The 22,923-nt window shown below is 46.6% G+C and overlaps 1 protein-coding gene across 5 annotated transcripts in view; it reads right to left on the reverse strand.

The window, feature by feature from the left end:
- Nucleotides 1-22,923, reverse strand: part of pecam1a (platelet and endothelial cell adhesion molecule 1a) — an 83,910-nt gene that overhangs the window by 39,465 nt on the left and 21,522 nt on the right. For 4 of the 5 annotated variants that reach the window (XM_052033125.1, XM_052033124.1, XM_052033123.1 and 1 more), the window contains exons 1-3: nt 10,019-10,291; nt 9,843-9,924; nt 9,058-9,084 (exon numbers count right to left, since the gene is read on the reverse strand). The exons of the other annotated variant lie outside the window; for it this stretch is intronic. In XM_052033125.1, the coding sequence (XP_051889085.1) occupies nt 9,058-9,084; nt 9,843-9,924; nt 10,019-10,021 (112 nt within the window). In that variant the 5' untranslated portion in view covers nt 10,022-10,291. Of the gene's footprint in view, nt 1-9,057; nt 9,085-9,842; nt 9,925-10,018; nt 10,292-22,923 lie in introns of those variants that run through there. 5 annotated transcript variants of the gene reach the window in all.

Raw genomic sequence — 22,923 nt, forward strand, 5'->3', positions numbered from 1 at the left:
ATTGCTGGGATAAGATAGTTATTCTCTGAAGAAAGATTGAAAAGAGTGGGGGCCAGTATTCTCTGGAGTTCAGAACAAGAGGTGAACTCACAGGGCTTTGTTGTTGTTATTATTGAAAAAATGAGAACAATGGGTCATGGTAAAGAAATCCAGCTATCCCCATTCTCATTAGTTTCTTTAATGCCTCAATATCTATCAAACTCAGTGACTAAACCTTCACAGCTCTCCGGGGAAGAGAGTACCTGAGATCCACAACTGTGTGATTAAATCCTCACTTCAGTTCTAAATACCTAATCCCTTAACATGGGTACCAAAACTGTACACAATACCTCAGGTGTGGCCTCACCAACATCTTAGATGACTGCAACATAACATCCCAACTCCTATACTCACTGCCCTGACTGATGAAGGCCAGTGTGCCCAATGCCTTCTTCTCCACCTTGTCTACCTGTGACTCCACTTTCAGGGAAATATGTATTTGTTCTCCCTCCGTTCCACAACACTTCCCAGGACCCGACCATTCACCGTGAAAGTCCTACCTGGTTTGACTTCCCAAATTGCAACACCTCACACTTATTTAAATTGAACACCATTTGCTGTTCCTCAGCCCACTTACCCAGCTGATCAAGATCCCCCTGTAATTTTTGATAACTTTCTTCGCTGTCTGTGATACTTCCTATTTTAGTGTCATCTGTAAACTTACTAGCCATGCCTTGTACATTATCATCCAAACTGTTTATATAAATGACAAACAACAATGAGCCCAGTCTCAGTGGCACAACTTTAGTCCCAGGCCTCCAGCCTGAGAAATGACCTTCCACCATCACTCACTGCTTCCTACCATTAAGCCAATTATGTATCCACTTAGCTTGCTCTCCCTGGATCCCATGCAATCTAACCTTCCAGACTAGCCTTCCATGCGGGACCTTATCAAAGGCCTTGCTAAAATCCATAGTCTATAAATCTGATATTAAGAATCCTTTCTTTCTCAACTAATGTGATTAGCTTTAACATTGAATCTAAAAGTTGAGTTTGTTCAGTGTTCCATTCAGTGTCTGGAACAGAATTGAGGGTGCAAAAGTTATTTTAGTACATGTCTCAACTTCAGAAAAAAAGTTACAGATTAAACATGGCTCAGTATTGTGATCAAAAAGGTTGGGGTGAGGTTAAAATGGGTTTGTTGTTCACAGTATATTGACAGTGTGCAGAGCATGCAACAAAGCAATCAAAATAAGAAGCATCTTGTACTTAGAGCGTCAGCGACCCGGATTCAATTCCGGCTGCTGTCTGTAAAGAGTTTGTACGTTCTCCCCGTGTCTGCGTGGGTTTCCTCCGGGTGCTCCGGTTTCCTCCCACATTCCAAAGGCGTACGGGTTAGGAAGTTGTGGGCGTGCTATCCTTGAGCTGGAGAGCTGGAGCTGCAGCTTCAAACACTGCGCAGCATCAGGGAGGGGGAGAGTTTTGTAGATACCATAGGACAAAAGAACAATACGGCACAATACAGGCCCTTCGGCCCACCATGTTGTGCCGCCCTTCAAACCACACCTAAAGCTATCTAACCCCTTCTTCCCACATATCCCTCTAACTTAACTTCCTCCATATGCTTATCTAACAATCTCTTGAACTTGTCCAATGTATCAGCCTCCGCCACCACCCCAGGCAGCGCATACAGTTCATATGGAGACGGTCACCCCCCTTAGAGCAGGTACTACTGGAGTCCAGGAATTAGATAGAATGGTGACTGTCAGGGGAGGGAAAAAGAAAAAGAAAACGAACAGGCAGAAAGAGCAGAGGGCCCCGGAGGCTGTTCCCCTCAGTAACAGGTTTTCTGCTTTGGAGGCTGTTGAGGGAGATGACCTGCCGGGGCCTAGCAGCAGTAGCCAGGTCTGTGGCACTGGGACTGGTCCTGCTGCTCAGAAGGGAAGGGAGGAGAAGAGGAAGGCAGTAGTGATAGGGGACTCGATAGTCAGGGAAACAGATAGGAGGTTCTGTGGCAGTGAGCATGAATCCCGGATGGTATGTTGCCTCCCAGTGCCAGGGTCGGAACGTCACTGATCGGGTCCACAGGATTCTAGAGCGGGAGGGAGAACAGCCAGAAGTCGTGGTTCATGTTGGTACCAACAACATAGGTGGGAAGAGGGATGAGGTCCTGAAAAGTGAGTTTAGCGAGCTAGGCAGAAGGCTGAAGAACAGGACCTCGAGGGTAGTGATCTCGGGATTGCTGCCAGTGCCACGCAATAGTGAAGGGGGGAATAGGAGGAGATGGCAAATAAATGCATGGCTGAGAAGTTGGTGCAGGAGGGAGGGTTTTAGATTTTTGGATCATTGGGATCTCTTCTGGGGAGGGTGGGACCTATACAGAGAGGATGAGTTACACCTGAACCTGAGGGGGGCCAATATCCTTGTGGCCAGGTTTGCTAGGGTGGTTCAGGAGGGTTTAAACTAGATTGTGAGGGGGAAGGGAACCGGAGGAGTAGGTCAGAGGAAGAAGGGGATGGGGGAAAGTCAGAGGTAGAGAGGCTTTGAGGAAGGGGAAGCAGAGTACAGGCTATAAAAGTAGAAAGGTGGATGGGCTAAAGTGCATTTACTTAAATGCGAGAAGCATCAGGAATAAGGGAGATGAACTGAGAACTTGGATTAGTACATGGGACTATGATATTGTGGCTATTACAGAGACATGGCTGACATCAGGGCAGAAATGGATATTGAATATTCCTGGTTTTCAGTGTTTTAAAAGGGATAGGGAGGTGGGGGGAGAAGAGTAGGAGGGGTGGCGATACTGGTCAGGGACTCTGTTACAGCTGCAGAAAGGGTAGATAATGTAGAAGGATCCTCTCTAGAGTCAATATGGGTGGAAGTTAGGAAGAAGAATGGGGCAGTTACCCTCCTGGGAGTATTCTATAGGCCCCCCCAGTAGCAGTAGGGATACTGAGGAGCAGGCTAGGAGGCAGTTTTAGGAAAGATGCCAAAATAACAGGGTTATTATAATGGGAGACTTCAACTTTCCAGATATTGATTGGAACCTACTTAGTGCCAAGGGTTTAGATGGGGCTCAGTTTGTTAGGTGTGTCCAGGATGGATTCCTGACACAGTATGTTGACAGGCCGACTAGAGGGAATGCCATATTAGATCTAGTTTTAGGTAATGAACCGGGACAGGTGACAGATCTATCAGTGAGTGAGCATTTGGGGGACAGTGACCACTGCTTCATAACCTTTAGAATTGTCATGGACGGGGATAGGAGCAAAGAGGACGGGAAGATATTTAATTGGGGAAAGGCGAATTATGAGGCTATAAGGCGAGAACTTGGGAGTGTAAATTGGAATGACATTTTTGAAGGGAAATGTACTATGGAGATGTGGTCGATGTTCAGGGATCTTTTGCAGGATGTTAGGGATAAATTTGTCCCGGTGAGGCAGAGAAGGAACGGCAGGGTGAAGGAACCGTGGGTGACGAGAGGTGGAACAACCATTTAGGAAGAAGAGGGCAGCGTACATAAGGTGTAAGCAGCAAGGATCAGACAGGGCTCGTGAGGAATATAGAGTAGCAAGGAAGAAACTTAAGTAAGGGCTGAGGAGAGCGAGAAGGGGACATGAAAAGGCTTTGGTGAGTAGGGTTAAGGAGAATCCCAAGGCTTTTTTCTCGTACGTGAAGAGCAGAAGGATGGCTAGGGTAAAGGTAGGTCCAATTAAAGACAAAGGTGGGAAGATGTGCCTGGAAGCTGTGGAAGTGGGTGAGGTTCTCAATGAATACTTCTCTTCAGTATTCACCAAGGAGAGGGGTCTTGATGATGCTGAGGACAGTGTTGGTGAGGGTGATGTTCTAGAGTATTGGATATTAAGAGAGAGGATGTGTTGGAGTTGTTAGAAAATATTAGGACAGATAAGTCCCCAGGGCCTGACGGAATATTCCCCAGGTTGCTTCGCGAGATGAGGGAGAAGATTGCTGAACCGTTGGCTAGGATCTTTGAGTCCTCATTGTCCACAGGGATGGTACTGGAGGACTGGAGAGTGGCAAATGTTGTCCCCTTATTCAAGAAAGGTAGTAGGGATAGTCCAGGGAATTACAGACCAGTGAGCCTTACGTCTGAGGTGGGCAAGCTGTTCGAAAGGATTCTAAGAGATAGGATGTATGAGCATTTAGAGAATCATGGACTGATTAGGGACAGCCAGCATGGCTTTGTGAAGGGAAGATCTTCCCTCACAAGCCTGATAGGGTTCTTTGAGGAGGTGAACAGGAAGATTGATGAGGGTAGTGCAGTGAATGTGGTCTACATGGATTTTAATAAGGTGTTTGACAAGGTTCTGCATGGTAGGCTTCTTCAGAAGGTCAGAGGCCAAAGGATCCAGGGAGGCCTGGCCGTGCGGATTCAGAATTGGCTTGCCTGTAGAAAGCAGAGGGTTGTGGTGGAGGGAGTGCATTCAGATTGGAGGGCTGTGACTAGTGGTGTCCCACAGGGATCGGTTCTGGGACCTCTACTTTTTGTGATATTTATTAACGACTTAGATGAGGGGGTGGAAGGCTGGGTTAGCAAGTTTGCAGATGACACAAAGATCGGTGATGTTGTGGATAGTGTGGAGGGCTGTCGAAGATTGCAGAGGGATATTGATAGGATGCAGAGTTGGGCTGACATGTGGCAGATGGAGTTCAATCCGGAGAAGTGTGAGGTGGTACACTTTGGAAGGACAAACTCCAAGGCGTAGTACAAGGTAAATGGCAGGATTCTGGGCAGTGTGGAGGAGCAGAGGGATCTGAGGGTTCATATCCACAGATCACTGAAAGTCGCCTCGCAGGTGGATAGGATAGTTAAGAAAGCTTATGGGATGTTAGCTTTCATAAATCGGGGGATCGAGTTTAAGAGCCGCGAAGTGATGATGCAGCTTTACAAAACTCTGGTTAGGCCACACTTAGAGTACTGTGTCCAGTTCTGGTCGCCTCATTATAGGAAGGATGTGGAGGCGTTGGAAAGGGTGCAGAGGAGATTTACCAGGATGCTGCCTGGATTAGAGAGTATGGATTATGAGGAGAGACTAGAGGAGCTAGGGCTGTTCTCATTGGAGAGGAGGAGGATGAGGGGAGACGTGATAGAGGTATACAAGATATTGAGAGGAATAGATAGAGTGGACAGCCAGCGTCTCTTTCCCAGGGCACCAATGCTCAAAACAACAGGACACTGCTTTAAGGTATTGGGTGGGAGGTTCAAGGGAGATGTCAGAGGGAGGTTTTTCACCCAGAGAGTGGTTGGGGCATGGAATGCACTGCCTGGGGTGGTGGTGGAGGCTGATACATTGGACAAGTTCAAGAGATTGTTAGATAAGCATATGGAGGAATTTAAGATAGATGTGGGACGAAGGGGTTAGATAGTCTTAGGTGTGGTTTGAAGGGCGGCACAACATTGTGGGCCGAAGGGCCTGTATTGTGCTGTATTGTTCTATGGTTCTATGGTTCTATGTTGGTGCCGGAAGCGTGGCAACACTTGCGGGCTGCTGCCAGAACACTACGCAATAGATGCATTTCACTCTGTTTCGATGTACGTGTGACTAATAAAGATAAAAGATATCTGATCTGATCTGACCTTATTTAGCACTTTCTATATAAAGTATCCCAGGGGAATTCACAGAAATATTATAAAAAATAAAGTTGCTGAGACACAGCAGAAGACATTTAAGTATGTGGCTAAAAGGTTGGTTAAAAAGTTAGAATTTAAGGAATATCTTAAAGGTGGAAAGAATTATAGATGGAGAAATTTAGGAAGGGAATTTCAGGGATTAAGGCAAAAGCAGTTGAAGTCACAGTTACCAATTGTGCTGTAACTAAATTCAGGGATAACTGAGAGCCCAGAATTAGAGGAGCCCAGGTGCCTTTGAGGTTTGTGAGATGGAGTCAAGTCGAGTTTATTGTCGTATGCACAAGTACATGTATGCACAGGCGCAATGAAAATCTAACTTGCAGATTCCAGAGAGAGGGAAGGGTAAGGCTATTGTAGAATTGAAAAACAATGATCCACAGTTTAAAACTGGGATATTGCTTAACCAGGAGCCAACATAGGTCACTGAGCATAGGGATGGATGGTGGGTAAACAGGATGTGGTGAAAGCTGGGCAGCAAGGTTTTGCTCATTGCCAAAAAGATACTAAATCAGACCTGTGATTGAACTGTACAGTGTTCTGAATAAGCTACGCTGAGTAGTGTGTGCATTTCCAATAATTGAGACTAAAATGATAGATTATCAGACCTGGAGGCAAATCAGGAGCCATAAGACTAAATCCTAATGTTAATCATGTGACTGTGGCCACATCAGGAATATTTAATCATGGCCCTGGGAACCTTTTGACTGTCATTCCTGCTAACAGGTAAGAGCATAAGAAGTAGAAGCAGGCTCCACACATCCACTCGACTTCCATAGCTGTTCTTTTACCTCACTGCCAACTTCCAAAAAAATCTATTGATCTTGGTTTTGAATTTACTCAGCGGCAGCTTCCGTGAGACACTTTGATAATGAATCTTAAAGAATCACTACCATATGGGCAAAAAAGATTTTTCTCATCTCAGACCTGATTGACACCTTATTTCGAGACTGTGACTGCAGTTCTAGACATGTTAGCTATGGGAATCATCATCACTCCATCTACCCTGGGAAGCCCCGTAAACACTTCATGTTTCGGTGAGTCACTTCCTATTCTTCTAAACTCCAGAGAACAGAAGCCCAAACTGTCCAATCTCTCATCATGGAAAATATCCCCATCTATGAATCAATCTGGTGAACCTTTATCACGCGATTACACTGCCTGAGGTAGGGAGACCAGACTCGCATGGGTATTCTAGGTGTGATCTCACTGGGTTAATTCCAGTTAAGGCTTCTTTATTCTTGGACTTAAATCCTCTTGTGACAAATGCCAATGGACTGCTTGCCTTCTGGATTGTTTGTTACATCTTCATTTAACAGACAGTGATTCATGTACAAGGACACCCAAACCCCTCTGTACACCAACATTCTTCATTATCTCACTATTTAAAGTATACTCCACTTTTCTACTTTTACTACCAAAGTGGATGACCTCACATTTTTCCGCATTATATTCGATCTCCCTGATCCTCACTCATTCATTTAGTCTTCTATCTTCCTCTCTAGCCCCTTTGCTTCATCCCTACAATGCACCGGAGCATTCACTTATATCATCCGTAAGCTCGGAGAGATTGCACTTCGCCCCTTTATCCAAACCAACAATATGGACTGCGAGCAGCTGGGGCCCCAGCACCTGTCCTTGTGGCACCCACACTACCTCAATCCACTAACGCCAACGTTCACCGTTCACTGACTAAATCAACTTTGGTGGGTGGATACAAGTTGAGGATATTTGGGGACTGAATTATAATTCTGGAGAGCTTGAGCCATTTCACAGATGGGAGTACATGAGCAAATGCCATTCTAGACGTAGATAAGGTTGTGAACAGCACAGGGAAGTAAACTAAACCACGGCAGTAGGACAAGCGTGCATAGGTTCAAACTAGAGAGAGGAAATTAAACAATTAGGTCAGATAATGTTAGACATGGAATGAACAGTCCATGAAATGGACTAATGAGGTGTATCTGTACCTCCAGCAAGTGTGCATTGAACCATACCACATTTGCTGAAATTTAACCATCTCTATTCTTCGCTGAACCCCTGAGGAATGGTTATTCCCAAAACACTGAAATTCATAGAAAAGTAACACTCTTGGCTCCAATAAGTCTGGATTCACCCCCCCCCCCAAAGTCTTTGGAAATGTTAATGACCAAGTTATTCTGCGGTTGAAACATATGAATAAGCTTCTCAACATGCCCATTTACCCAGAATTTTTCCCATCACAACACTTCTGCATCATAATAATGACCCTTCAAACAATGAATTTTCCTTAATGACTGGGCTGCTAACTCAGTTACTGACAACAAACAGGATGAAAATGGTTCAATCACATGCAAAATCAATATATTTTTGCACATTGAGTGTAACTGCAATCTGCGATCTACTGAAATTGTATTAAGGCAAATGTAAGACTGACAAAAGATACAAGATAAACAAAGATGAGATAGATTGAGGTGAATTTCTGCATTCTCAAAACTGAGGGGGGGGGGGAGTGTGAACTTTAGTCGGAGATGATTGGGGTGTTGAGGAGATAGTGGATAACGGTAAGCCGAGTTGGTCTTAAAAGAAAGGCTTCCCAGATACACAGAGGCTGCAATCAGAGAGATTTGGCATAATCAATCACCAGAAGGTGTCACGGGGTTAATCTCTGAGGCAGAGACTGCAGTTAGGAATAGGTGACCAAGTCATACATTGTCAGTGGATTGAGCATTGAAGTGGCCATGGGTATACGGCTTAAATCAAACTTAGAGAGAGAGAGAGAGAGAATTGAAGGCTATAATGTTAAGTTTATGTTAAATTTTTGTAATCTCTCAACTCAAGTGAAAGTAGATCATCACAGAATAAGAATTCCAGGGTTAGAGTATTGTACAACTGTTCTTCATTCAAACCCAATCTAATGTAAAGGCGGGCTGTATAAACCTTTTGGATAGATGAAACGTTATAAAATGCTTTCTGGCTTAACTGACCTGCATTTAGATTTAATTTCTATTGAGGATTTCCAGTAGCACATTGCATAAGGATGCAAATATATGTTCAAATATGAAAAAGAAATAAAATTTTTTCCAAAACATGTTTAAATTGTCATTGCCCTCGCTAGATGCAATAGGGTAGACCTTGCCTGTGCGTGGATAGCCTGCAGTTTTACATCTCTCCCAATTTTTATTTTCATTGATTTTCTGGAGAAATGTGACTATTAGTCCAATGTTTTAATTAACTTATAGACCTACTGGATCGAAGTAACAAATTCAAAACATTGTGGTGTCCACTAGAAGTTTCGTAATGTCACCAACACTGACTGAAAATGGGCTTTACACCTTCGTCCCTCACACAGATCATTACCATTATTTCCAAAGTTAAGCAGTTCTTTTTGAATTCTCATAACATCAACTTCATATGGAGAGATTTAATGATTAATTGAAAATGGTCCTTACCTTGTGAATCTGTTTTACCGATTCCATCTGAAATAATGAAAAGATAATGTTGTTTAGATAATTCAGTTTGTATTCACACCAGGTCAAACTACAAGTAATTACAATGATTAATCATTGCCTTAGAATCATTGAAAGTTTACAAGGAAGCCATTTGGCCCTGGTTGCAAAAGACCATTGCAGTTAACCTCATCCATATGTCCATATCTCCAAAGTCACAGCTCTTCAAGTACACATCCAAATGTTGTTTAAATGTGACTAGTGTTTCTGCCACTACCTTACTTTCAGGCAGCGCGTTTCAGATCCCTACCACCCTCTGAGCAAGAAAATGATTCCACATCTCCCCTCTAGTTCTACCAATTAAATTTTATGTCCCTGGATTTTGACCCATCTCCTTAGGGAAATAGGTCCCTCCTGTGTACTCTTGTCTTGAATCATCCTAATTTTGTACCCCTCAATCAATTAATTTGTTACGATTTCAGAACAAAGTATGAAATGATGATATGAGAAGATCAAAGAGTAAATACTTTTCATTCAAACAAAGTTAGATGCAGAATTTTACTGGTTTCAAGAGATTTATTTGTTTTATATAATCCTGAACACAGGCTTTTAACCAACTCTCTGTAACTGTTGTTTCACTCATGAAGTGCACAGAGAGGGAATCATTTCCTTTTTCCCTCTGTGTTAAGACATTTGAAATGTCTTCTGTAACAGGATTTATAATATTGTGCACAGAGCAAATTTCCCACGTTTACCTTTTTGAAATAATAAAATAACATTCAACTTACACAGCAGCTGAGCCAAAACCAGGACGACGAGTCTCAGCATTTTCTTCAGCCTTTTGAAAGAGGAAATGTTTTTCCTGTAGAGCTACCAAGAGATCAATGCAATACTCAAGCTGAGTGATAAATGCGTCTTTTTAAAAAAGGATATTAGTTCATATTCAAATGAAACAGGAACTTACCATATCTCCCCCGTTGAAGGAGCACTCAGAATTATAAGAACAAGCACAGTTTCAACTTGGCTGACTTCTTAAGCTTAGATGGTGTTGAGGAAGGCTAGAGTACTATTGTTCCCTAAGGATGGGTTCAAATCTCAAAAGCTGTGAAAAAAATGAAATACCACTATATATCGATTGCCTTTTGACATCCCTTTCGGGAGCCCCCTCCCCCCCCCCCCCCCATGTGTGAACTATATTTAAAACAACCGTGATCAGAAAGGCAGTTCTCCCAGAATGGTAATCACGGAGATAGATTCGCGGGTGAACTTCAACATTGACATTGAAGCAGAAGGAAGACTATGGTGACTCTTTACAATCAAGTGGCTGCCTGATGAGAGCTCAACCTGCTGACGTAGGGGTGGATTCTAATGCTGATTGGGAAACCAATCTAACACCCTTTTCCAGCAAATTACCTGCTATAACCAACCAGCTCCATCAGGACGGCTGCAGCGACGAGCGCCTCGGGAGGAGGACACGGGATCCGAAACACTGTTAGGGTGGCAGTGAAGGACCTCAGTGAGGGGAATCCCTTCACCAGGGATCTCTTCATCAAGAAGGTCCTACTGGAGTGCTGCAAGCTTGAGTTGAAGGACATTTACTGCCTCCAGGACTTCCCAGGTAATGGGTACTTTGATGTTACCTTCAAGTACCCGGCAGGATGGCGGAAGATGCTGCAGGACTTTTGGGAGAGGGGAGTGATGCTCTGCTGTCACTACTGAAGGTCCAGCCACTCTGGGTGGACCCTCCCCACCCAGAGATAACGGTGCACATGTTCAATCCACATGTGCCCATTGTGGATGTCCTCACCTTCCTGGCTTGTTACGTCAAGGGAGCAGGAAGCTGTGTGGACATCAAAGACCTGTTTGGGATCCGGACCAGCGAGCGCCAGGTGAAGGTCAGCCAAGGGTGGATGCTAACAGTGCCGTCACCCACCCACCCTCAGTGTTTGCCATCGGAGGAAACTGTGGTTACAGGCTGTGCCGTGACTGCAACAAGTCCAGACATGTGGCGGTCCAATGCAGCGCAGTCATCTGCAAGAACTGCAGGCAGGAAGGCCACCAGACCCAGGACAGCAGAGAAAGCAAAAGTTGCAACCCGTGTGGGGAGGCAGACCATCTCTACAAAACGTGCCTGTAGCTACGCACAGGCAATAAGAGAGGGAGCTGGCATCGACGACCCGCAGAGGAACGCTGACACGCCCCCCTACCAGTGCAGAGACCCCAGCAGAGGCTGAGACCAGGGCTGAGGAAAAGCCGACTGCCTCGAGCACCCAAACCCCAGCCACAAACCCCCAAGCCCCTCCCCAAGAGGAGGATTCAATGGAAGAGGGGAGGGCAGAGGGACAGGAAGGGGAATGGCAGGTGGTGAAAAGAAAAAAGTCCAAGAAGACATTGCCCCAGAGACAACGGGCTGCGGAGAGTGAAAATAATGGGAAGGAAAGACGATGCTACAGACGCCAGCAGCCTCTCCTCATCAGAGGATGAAGCCAATACAGGAAACTGTCGACACAGGCAGAGGAAGCACCAAAATGGAGGGGAAAAGGAGGAGAGGCCGCAGACAAATACGGGTGAGGAAGAAATTCAGCCTGCCGCCCCCCACTCTGACTTCAGGAGACTGAGGGCAGCACAGAGGCCACCAGTGCACCCCAGCTCCGGGACACCGTGAGTCGTACAGAGGCCGTTGGCCCCCAGCTCTGGGAAACTGGGAGCAGCACAGAAACTGTCAGCCCCCAGCTCTGGGAGACTGGGAGCAGCACGACGTCCAGCGCATCCCAGCTCCGGGAGATGGAGGGTAGACAACAAACAGAACCAGAGGGCAGAACAGGAACAGAGACTAATCTCCTCCCAGCCACACCACCAGCATCGCCACACGCTGGGGAGGCCCATTCCCAGTACTGAGCCCAAACACAGTGCTGCAGTTCACCAAGGCTGTTGGCATGAGGGCTCAGGCTGATTGACGATGGACAGCATTTGTGATCCCTGAACTTAAATAACTATGGAGATAAATCTGGCATCTCTAAACGTGCGCAGTGTGAAGAGCACTGTGGGATGTGTGAACACCTTGCAATACCTTGCCAAGGTCAAGGCTGATGTAACCTTTCTACAGGAGTGTGGGCTGCCTCACCTCCGTAACTATCAGAGGTGGTCGCGATGGTGGTCCCAGGGATTGTCCATATGGTTGGAGGTGGGAATGATAGTCATGCATCCGGCCTGGAGATTCTGCTGTGAGGAGGTAACTTCTCTATCACTGAAGTCAAAGAGGTGGTGGGGCCCAGCTCCTCGTGGCTGACGTAAAGTACCATAACAATCCACTCCAGCTAATTAATGTGTATGCCTCCGCTGTGCTGAGTGAGTGGCTGGCTGTCCTCAAGCAGCTCCCACCGCTGCTGGCAACGTCCCTACCAGTCATTCTGGCTGGTGACTTCAACTGCATCATCGAGACAGCTGGACAATCCGGCAGTGCCGACAGGACACTGGACAGCAGCTCCAGACTCCTGATGGGAACGGTTAAAGGTGCAAAGTTGTGCGATGCCTTCAGCATCCCCGCAGGTGGAGCACAGCCACAGTATGCTTGGACCGGAACAGATGGCTCAGTATGGTCCCAGATAGACTTCCTCTTCACATTGAAGGCAGTCACGGTCAGATCCACTGACGTCACGCTGGTGTTCTTCTCTGAGCACTGCCTCCTTCGAGCCTCCGGTCACCTACGGGAGGACCTGAAGGCAGGCAGGGGGACGTGGACGTTTGACGCCAAGCTGCTGATCCCAGAGAACATTGCGGAACTAAAGAGGGATTACACAGGTTGGAGAACCGTGAAGCTTCTCTTTGACTCCCTGATTCACTGGTGGGAGGCAACCAAGGAGAGCATCAAGAGGTTCTTCATCCTCAAAGGCGTTCAGAAAGCAGGGAACTGTGTCAACTCCAGACAGACCTGCAGCAACTTCTCCCTCTGCAGTCGAGGGGGGTGGATGCGAGAGAGGAACTCCGAGAGGTGAAGAGCCGGCAAGCTGCGCTCTTTGCCTCCGAATCCTCAATGATCATCTTCAGATCCAGGGTCCGCTTTGTGGAACAGAATGAGACGTGCTCACACCTCTTCTTCTGAAAGGTTCACGGGGGAGCTCTGTGATCCACAACCTTAAAGAAGAGGATGGCTCAGTAACATCCTCACAGACAGACATACTAAGGATCTGCAGATCCTTCTATGCCAGTCTGTATGACAGTAAGACCACAGACAGCACAGCCTCCCAAAACTTCCTGTCCTCGGAGGTGCTAGACAACAGCAAGTGGGAGGGTTTGGATCAGCCACTGTCCCTGACTGGCTCCATCTGTTCCCCTGGTATGAAAAAAACTCCTGGAAGTGACAGCTTACTGGCAGAGTCGTAATCGGCTCGGTGGGATTGGATGGGCCTGGACCTGTTGGAAGTGTACAACGCTATGCTTCTGGCTAGCAGAATGTCAGACTCCACGAGGAAGGGCATTATTACCTTCATTGACAAGCATAAGGGGGAGAAGGAGGGACATCAGGAACTGGAGACCCACTTCACTGTTGAATGTGGACTATAAGATCCTGTCCGAGGCCATCGCCGACCAGGTCAAGTCTGCTCTGGGACAGGTGATCGACTGGGACCAAACCTGTGCTGTACCTGGCAGGAAAATCTCTGATAGCCTTCTGCTGCTCAGGGATACCATCACCTATGTGCAGGACAGAAGGGTGGGTGCCTGCCTGGTCAGCTTGGACCAGGAGAAGGCCTTCGACAGGATATCACACACGTACGTGTTGGACGTGCTCTCCAAAATGGGTTTTAGGGAGGGAATCAGAAATTGGATCCAACTGCTCTACACAGATATCCGTAGTGCAGTTCAAATCCTTGGGTGGGAAACAGTTTTCCCATCAAGTCAGGCAGGGCTGTCCACGCTCCCCCGTCTTGTCTGTGTGCTGCATAGAACCCTTTGCCAAATCCCGTCAGGAAGGACGAGAGCACAAGAGAGGTGACCTTGCCAGGCAGCGGAGGCACACAAGTCAAAACCTCCTTGTACATGGACGATGTTGCTGTCTTCTGCTCCGATCCGCGGTCAGATCGCAGATTGATCAGCGTCTACGACCAGTTCGAGTTGGTATCCAGGGCCAGAGTCAACCGCAGGAAGAGCGAGGCCGTGCTCTTCGGAAACTGGCCCGACTGATCCAACATCCCCTTCACTGTCAGGTCCGACTACCTGAAGGTGCTGGGGGGTCCGGTTCGGAGGGGCTGATGCATGTTACAAGAATTGGCTGGAGCGGATTGGGAAGGTCAAACGAGCACTGGGTTTGTGGAAATGGCATTCTCTGTTAATAACTGGGAAGAACTTGGTCATCAGGTACGATGTGATGCCAGGGCTGCTGTACCTAGCGCAGGTGTGGCCTGTTCCTCACTCTTCTGCCCCGGTAATCACCGGAGTCGTCTTCCAGTCTATCTGGGGGTCCAAGATGGAGCAAATCCGATGGGTCACGCTGCACAAGTCCCCTGAGAATGGGGGCAAAGGTGAACCCAATGTTGCCCTCATCCTGACGACCACCTTCATGTGTGGCCGTATCAGTCAGTGTGTGGACCCCAAGTACGTGGGCACCAAGTGTCACTACGTGCCGAGGTTCTACCTGTCCCTGGTGCTGTAGAAGATAGGCCTGGCCCTCGACCGTGCAACGCCCCAATCAGCTGGACATTGCTACACTACCTGTCCTTTGAGGAAGAGTTCTTCCAAGTAAACACCTTTGACCACAAGTCCATCAGACAGTGATCAGTGCGGAATGTCCTGCAGACACTGCGGGACAGGGACACTATGGATTCTGTGGGTTTGTTCCCAGTGCAAACGGTCCAAACTATCTGTCAGAACGCCTCATCGCCAGATCTGACCAACAAGCACCAAGACCTGGCTTGGCTGGTGGTGAGAGGTGCCCTCCCAATCAGAGCTTTCCTCTACAGATGACATATCAACCCTAATGTACGCTGCCCTCGGGATGGCTGAGGTGGGGAAGCAACGGTCACCCACCTCCTTGCAGGCTGTGGATTTGCTCAGAGGGTGTGGAGACGGATGCGAGGGTCCGTGTCCCGATTTATCCCCAGCAGCTGCGTGATAGAGGACTCTCCGATCTACAGGCTGTTCCCGGGGACACACACAACGAGAAAGACATCAAGTGCTGTTGGAAGGTCATCAACTCGGTGAAGGGCGCCCTAAAACCTGTTGGTCTTCCAGCTCAGGGAGATGTCCGTGAGGGAATGCTGTCGACTGGCACATTCCAGGCTGCAGGAGTACGTGCTGAGGGATGCACTGAAGCTCGGTGCAGCCAGTGCTGAGGCTCTGTGGGGAAGGACCACAGTCTGGGCTCCTTCCACTACTGCACATGGAGGAGCTGAGTAGGGTGGGGAAGCCTCTCAAACAGCGAAAGGCGTTCACCTCAGGAAGCCACATTAGTGGCAATGGTGCTCTGTTTGTGTGTTTTTTTTCCCTTAAGTTTTACACTACTGAATGTAACAACCATGAATGCTAAGCTTTTGTATTTTGCACTGTGTTCTTCTTTTGTACCTTTTTAAAAATTATTATTAATTATTTTTTTTAATTAAAAGATGTTCTCAGTTTTCTGCCTCAAAAGTAAAACTGCTGCTGACTGAACCATAACTGACACCTGTGGAAAACAATAACGTGGCAGATGGGGCCCTTGATGACTTATGGCAAAGCTGTGTTTTGAGATAGGAAGTGAAACCAGCTCAGTTTATTTAAACTGAAGCACTATCTCTAGAGGCATCATTGATAAGTCAGTTATGTGCAAGATGGAAACCCCTGGATCCATAAAGAACTCCATTAATTATGTAATTGCTCTCATAAGTGTTAGATGTTCAGATAAATAGATGAGAGAAGGAGTGAAAGAAGAAGATTGAAATCACAAACTATGAAATGGAACTGCTTAACCTTCCAAAGCTGTCATTTGTATCCAGATTTTGCACTGGACCCCTATGTAGGATCCTGAATGAACACATTAAAGTGGCCTTGTGTTTGCTTCAGTCATCAGGTAGACCTTGGCTGTCAATAAGAGGAATGAAGATGTGGTGGTCAACTTACTGAAGAAGTAATCCAGAGGCATGGACTGCAGTCATGAATGCAAATCCACCCACAGCAGTTAGAAAATTTAAATTCTGTTGATTAAGTTATCTGGAATAACAAAATGCTAAAGGAACAGTGGCAAGGATTTTACTGGACAGTTGGTAAAAATCTATCTGCTTCACTTGCATCTTTTAGGGGAATCCTTATCCAAACTGTCTCATCAAACCAAGAAACCAAACGTCTGTTCAGAAGTGTTAATATTTGTGGACTTCGGAGCTGTCTGAGGCACCGTCTATGAAGATCTTCAACACTGATTTTCTTGCAGCATTATTTTTGCTGTTGCTGGTGTTTTGGGGCCAAGTTGACTGAGATAACAGCTGATTGGGCAGTGATCAGTTCAACAGCCACTGGTATCTGCTATGACAGGATGATGTAGATATGTTTGTGATCCCTTACACAGAAGGTGACACAGTTTAACAGGAACCAGTGCCAAGACCTTGGGCTGTTCCCATAATGTCTTGTGCTTGTCTCTTTGAGGAACCATGCTGTTAGTTATGACAAGACTGTGCTCCAAGCAATTTGTCAGCTGGAAGACCCTGTTGATGTTAACCTTCCCCACTCTGTTCTTGCCGATCACACTTTGTGAGAGTTGTATCTTTTCCCACCCTGGCAATGAAACTGCCCAGGAAGAAGTTTGTCTCCCTCTGAGATGCAGGCCAAAGTTTTGTCAAGGTGAAGCGGGAAGTCCTTCTTGGACACATTCACAACTACCCACGTTGGAGTGTATGTCATTGGCCATGTCCTGACTGTCGTGTTTCATACACAACAACGACAACATCGTCGGAGCATCTGGGTTCCCCAGGAATGATACCGGTGCGACATTCAGGGCTCTTGCTGCTGGGATTGTCGGTGAGGCTCCTGACAGCCAGGCCTTAACCTTCACACTATGGAGTAAAAGTTGTCAGTGTGTGATTTCTTTTAACATTGTGCACCATTTACCACGTGGACCGGATAGAGTGAGGACTTGATCTGGCAGCAAAGGGGACGAAGGCAACTGAAGACCAGACTCTGTTGTATGGAGATCGATGCTCAGACATTGGTGGGCCAGCTACAGGTTTGTCTCAGCGCCTACGCACTCACTGTCTCTCTCTCTCGCTCTCACACACACTCTCACACACACACACTCTCACACACTTACACACACACAGACACACACACACACCCTCACACTGACACACACACACACTCTCACACACTCACACACACACAGACACAGACTGACACACACACACAGACACACACACAGACACACACTGACACACACTCACGCTGACACACACACACATACCCACAAACACACTCGCTCACACACTCACTCACAAACACACACACTCTCACACACCCACCCACACACCCTCACACATACACTCACATACACATACTCACAAACACATTAACACTCAGCCATACACACTCACATACACACAAATCCACACACTCTCTCACACTCCCTCACACACGCCCACACCCATACACACACTACATGCACACCCACATATGTACACACCCCCACATACACACACATGCACACATACACACTCTCACACACCCACACACGCCCACATACACACACCCAAGCACACCCACACGTACATGCCCATACACACACACACACATATGCCCACATACACACAGGCGCACACACACACACACACGTGCTTTCCCCCACTCTCCCCTCACTTCTCATGCCTTCAGTTCTCCCTGTCCCTGATTCTCACACCTGCGCTCTGTCTCTGCCATGGTCTGTCTCTCACTCTGCCTGCACACCTGAACTCCCTCCCGTCAATACTCCTGGTCCCTGTTTCTGGCTGCATTCCCTCCACATGCCAGGCTCTGTCCCAGCTGCACACTTGCTCCCAGCCAGGGGCTCCGTTCCTGTGAACTGTTCATAACCCGGACGGTTCACAAGTCGGAAATGCGGCCGCGAACTGAGTTCCCAGGCGGCGGAAGATACCTGCAGCCCCGCAGCGGCCGGCAAATCCGTCCCGCCGGTCTCCCAAATGTTCGTTTGTATGTACGGGCTGGACGTAAGTCAGGTGTTCATAACCGGCGGAGGACCTGTATTAAGTTATAGAATATACAATGTGTTCACATACAATATGTAATCTTGAGTAGCATGTGTACCAGATGCAGAAAAGGTAAGGTAAAACAAGTGCTCTGCTTCTTTGGTCAAAAAAATTGTTAGCAAATAGCTGACGAGAAGCAAGAAGGATATCGGTCAAGAGGTGAAGCCGAATGTCATTTCAACCCATTGGTTCGTGGCTTGTGAAATAGTGGGAGATGATGCTGAGACAAGCGCACCCTCTAGTGTCATGTTGCAGTAAGCGTGGCAGCAGGTGGTGCCAATGAAACTGAGTGCAAAACTTCCAGCTTTTGGCAATGAAATTTGGTTTCTTCACCCTTGCAGAGAGTAATGTGATTGTGCTGACAATGTGCATTTGTGGACAGAAGTTCTCAGGCTAGTCCAGGAAGGCAGCTACAGGTCTTAGATCCGCCGGAGAAAATCTCTTTAGTTCTGTGTCGGTAAATACTCCTGTAATCCTGTTCGTGGAATTGAGTATGTAGGAGGACGTAAAGAAGCTTCAAAGTAAAATGGAAAGTTGGATGACTGGGTGAGAACATGGTAGGTGGAATATAATATGGAAAAATGTGAGGTCATTCATTTTGAGTAACCCACAATAGAACAGCAGAGTGTTGGTATTGGTTTATTATTGTCACTTGTACCAGGGTACAGTGAAAAACTTGTCTTGCATACCGTTCATACAGATCAATTCATTACACAGTGCACTGAGGTAGTACAGGGTAAAAACAATAACAGGATACAGAGTAAAGTGTCACAGCTACAGGGAAGTGCATTGCAGGTAGACAATGTGCAAGGTCAAACAAGATAGATTGTGAGGTCAAGAGTCCATCTCATCGTATAAGGGAACCGTTCACTAATCTCATCACCGTGGAGTAGAAGTTGTCCTTGAGCCTGTCGGTATGTGCCCTCAGGCTCCTGTATCTGCTGCCTGATGGTATTTGGTAAACGGTGAGGGATTGTGTAGTGTTGATGTTCAAAGGGACTTGGCTGTGCTTAAACACAAGTCACCAAGGGCCAACGTATAGGGGCAGCGAATGATCTGATAGACTTTATTACCTGAAGATTTGATTATAGGAGTAAGGAAATCTTATTGTAGTTCTATGCGGCTATAGTGAGACTGCACTTGGGTATTGTTCATAGTTTGGTCTCCATACCTAAGAAAGAATATGCTTACTATAGAGGGAGTGCGTTGAAAGTTCAGTAGATTGGTTGGTGGGTTTGCCGTAGGAGAGATTCTTTAGACTATATTCTTTAGAGTTCAGGAGAATGAGGAATTTCATTGAAACTCAAAATTCTCAAAGGGCCCAGCTGGCTGGATGCAGGGAGGATGTCATCTGTAACTAAGGAGCCCAGCACTGTGGGTACATTTTGAGAATAAGGGTAAAGCCATTTATGATTGAGTTAAGGAGAAGTTTCTTCATGGATAGGAAACTTCAGAATTCTCTACCCCTTACAGCTATGGAAACTCGGTTACTGTGTACATTCAAAATAGAGATGGATAGATTTATGGACATTAAGGGGGAAATCAAGAGACCTGCTGGACAATGGTGCTGAGTTAGAAGATCGGCCATGATCTTGATGAATGGTAGTGCAGGTATGAAGGACCAGATTGTCTCCTCTTCCTATTTCTTATTGCTTGCAGTCCCATGACCTGTGTGATCAGAAATTTGGCTCTGCATCCCTGTGATCCTATGTGTGTTTCACAAATCATCCACAAGGTGGAGGAATAAGCATCCTGGTGATATCTAACAAATTTTAAACAAAACCTGCTCAACCTTTTAAAATTGTACTCATTTTTGGGGAGTCTGGGCATCACTCGCAAGGCTAGAATCTATTGCCTATCCCCAACTGCTCTTGAAAAAGTAGTGGTGAGCTAACATCTTAAACTACTGCAGTCCTTCTGGTAAAGGTGCTCTCTCAGTGCTATTGGGGAGAGATACGACAAGATATCTTTATTAGTCACCTGTACATCGAAACACACAGTGAAATGCATCTTTTGCGTAGAGTGTTCTGGGGGCAGCCCGCAAGTGTCGCCACGCTTCCGGCGCCAACATAGCACGCCCAAAAATTCCTAACCCGTATGTCTTTTTGGAATGTGGGAGGAAACCGGAGCACCCGGAGGAAACCCACGTAGACACGGGGAGAACATGCAAACTCCTTACAGACAGCGGCCGGGATTGAACCCGGGTCACTGGCGCTGTAAAGCGTTACGCTAACCGCTACACTACTGAGCCTAGATCTAGTGACATATTTCCAAGTCAATTCAGTGTGCGACTTGGAGTGGGACGTGTTGGTGATGGTGTTCCAGTGAGTCTGCTGCTCTTGTCCTCCTAGGAGGAAGGGTTTGGGAGACACTGTCAAAGTAGCCCAGGTAAGTAAGGGTAAGTGGTTAGACTCTCACTTGTTGGAGATGGTCATTGCCAGGCACTTTTGAGGTGTATATGTTACTTGGCACTTATCAGCCTATGCCTGAATGTTGTCTAGTTCTGGTTCCATGTAGGCATGGATTAGTTCATTTGCTGGGTTGCAGGTGGAATTTAAAGCTGTGCGATCATCAGTGAGGGATATGACAGGCCCTTTGATGGAAGGAAAGTCCTTGAAGCAGCTGAAGATTATTAGGTGGATGACACTACATTGAGAAGCTCCGGCAGTGTCTGGGATGATTCACCTCCAACAACCACAAGGGATGACTCCTGCCATCGACGTGTTATCCTTTTGATGCCACAGCCTTCAATTTTACCAGGACTCCTTGATGCCAGACTTGGTCAGATGCAAGTAAGATGGAATACTCTCCACGTTCCTGGATGAGTGCACCTCTGGCAACTCTGAATAAACTCAACACTATCTGGGACAAAGTTTCCCACTGGATTCATATCCTATCCACTAGCCTAAACAGTCATTCCCTCCATCAATGTCACACTGTTGCTGCAGTGTGTAACTTCAGCAAAATGCCTGTATTGACTCGCCAAGGTTGCTGTGACAAAACCTCTCACCTCGCCTCTGGAATTTAGTTCTTTGTATATTTGGACCAAGTCTATAATGAGGCCTGGCACTCAGTAATGCTAGTGATATCCAGCCTGGGCATCGATGAGCAGGTTGTTGGCGAATAAGTCTGGCTTGATGGTGCTTCTGGTGATACCTTCCGTCCCTTTGCTGATGATTGACATGGACTGATTGGGTGGTAATTAGCCTTTTTTTTGAACAGGACATACTTGGGCTATTTTCTACATGCCAGTGTTGTGACTGTATTGGAACAGCTTGGTTAGAGGCTTGGCTAGTTCTGCTAGCCCTCGGTACTACAGCTGGGGGTGATAGTTGATCCTTCAGCTTTGACATATTCAACCATTTCTTGATCTCACATAGAATTCGTTGAATTGGCTACAGATCGGTACCTGTGATGAGGGGATCTTGGGAGGAAGCCACTTGCATGAGTATAGTTGCAAATGCTTCAGCTTTGTCATTAGCACATATGATGGTCTCTATCATTTTTGAGAATGGGGATGTTCTCGGAACCTTCCCGGCCTCCCATTTGCTGCTTAGTTGTCCATCACCATTCATGACTTGATATAGTGGGACTTCATCATGATCTGCTGCCTCAGACACTTGAACAGCCCTCTCATATGCTAAATTCCTGATCTTCCAATCTACCTTGTTGTGGCCCTTCCACTTTATTTGTTTACCTGCACTGCACTTCTCTGTAGCTGCAACACTATATTCTGCATTCTGTTTTCTTTTTTACTACCTTGAGGTACTTATGCAGGGCATGATCTGTCTGGATGGCATGCAGACTAAAAGCTTTCCACTGTATCGAGATACATGTGACAATAATAAACCGATTCCAATTAAGTTCATGCAGAAAATGTTCCTTTACAGTCTATGATCTAATACTGTATCAATAAGAATTCCGTTAGCAAGACACCTTCCTTCAACACTGAGCCTTCTTTGCATTCTCTTCATCCCCCCCCCCCCCCCCCCCCCGAGATGTTTTACCCGGTGATGAGGAGGAAATGACAATTGCCGAATTTAATGCACAGAGAGGGAGGAATGCCGGCTCTCTCTGAGGATTTAGGTGAGGCTGGTGGGAGTGTATTTGATTCCTAATCCTAGATGTTACAAGGAGGTATCAGGGTGCCTTCTGGAGCCCACAGCAGTGTGTGACGAAGTTAAGTGACGGAATGTCTGCAGGGAACCGGGACTGCACAGCAAACAATCTAGTGTCACGAACCAGCAACAAAAGAAACACACTGAGCATGATTCAGTGTTAAAAACTATTTTATTAATCACTACTTATGATAATACGTAAAATAAAAGTAAAAATGTTAGTATGTTAGAATTCAAGAATGTTAAACCTCGAACGTTAACCCCAAAACTAAACTCTTCGTGTGTGTGTGTGACAAAGTCCAAAACTCCCAGTTCCTGAATGGTTCTTAAAGTTCAGTTCCGCAAGCCATAAGGTGAAACATGAGCAAGGGCTTCTTCAACAACCACCGTTGTCTGAAGATAAGATGTAGATATAGAAAAACATAGAGAGAGTACATACGAAATCCAAATGTTCCACGATGGAACCCAAACGACACTTCAGTGTTTACTCGGTAGTGACTTCCTCACCCCGAAAAGCATCCGAACCGTGGTCGTCCACACACAAATACCTG

The sequence above is a fragment of the Pristis pectinata genome, chromosome 18 (genome assembly GCF_009764475.1).
Source record: "Pristis pectinata isolate sPriPec2 chromosome 18, sPriPec2.1.pri, whole genome shotgun sequence".
In the NCBI taxonomy this organism is placed as follows: domain Eukaryota; kingdom Metazoa; phylum Chordata; class Chondrichthyes; order Rhinopristiformes; family Pristidae; genus Pristis; species Pristis pectinata.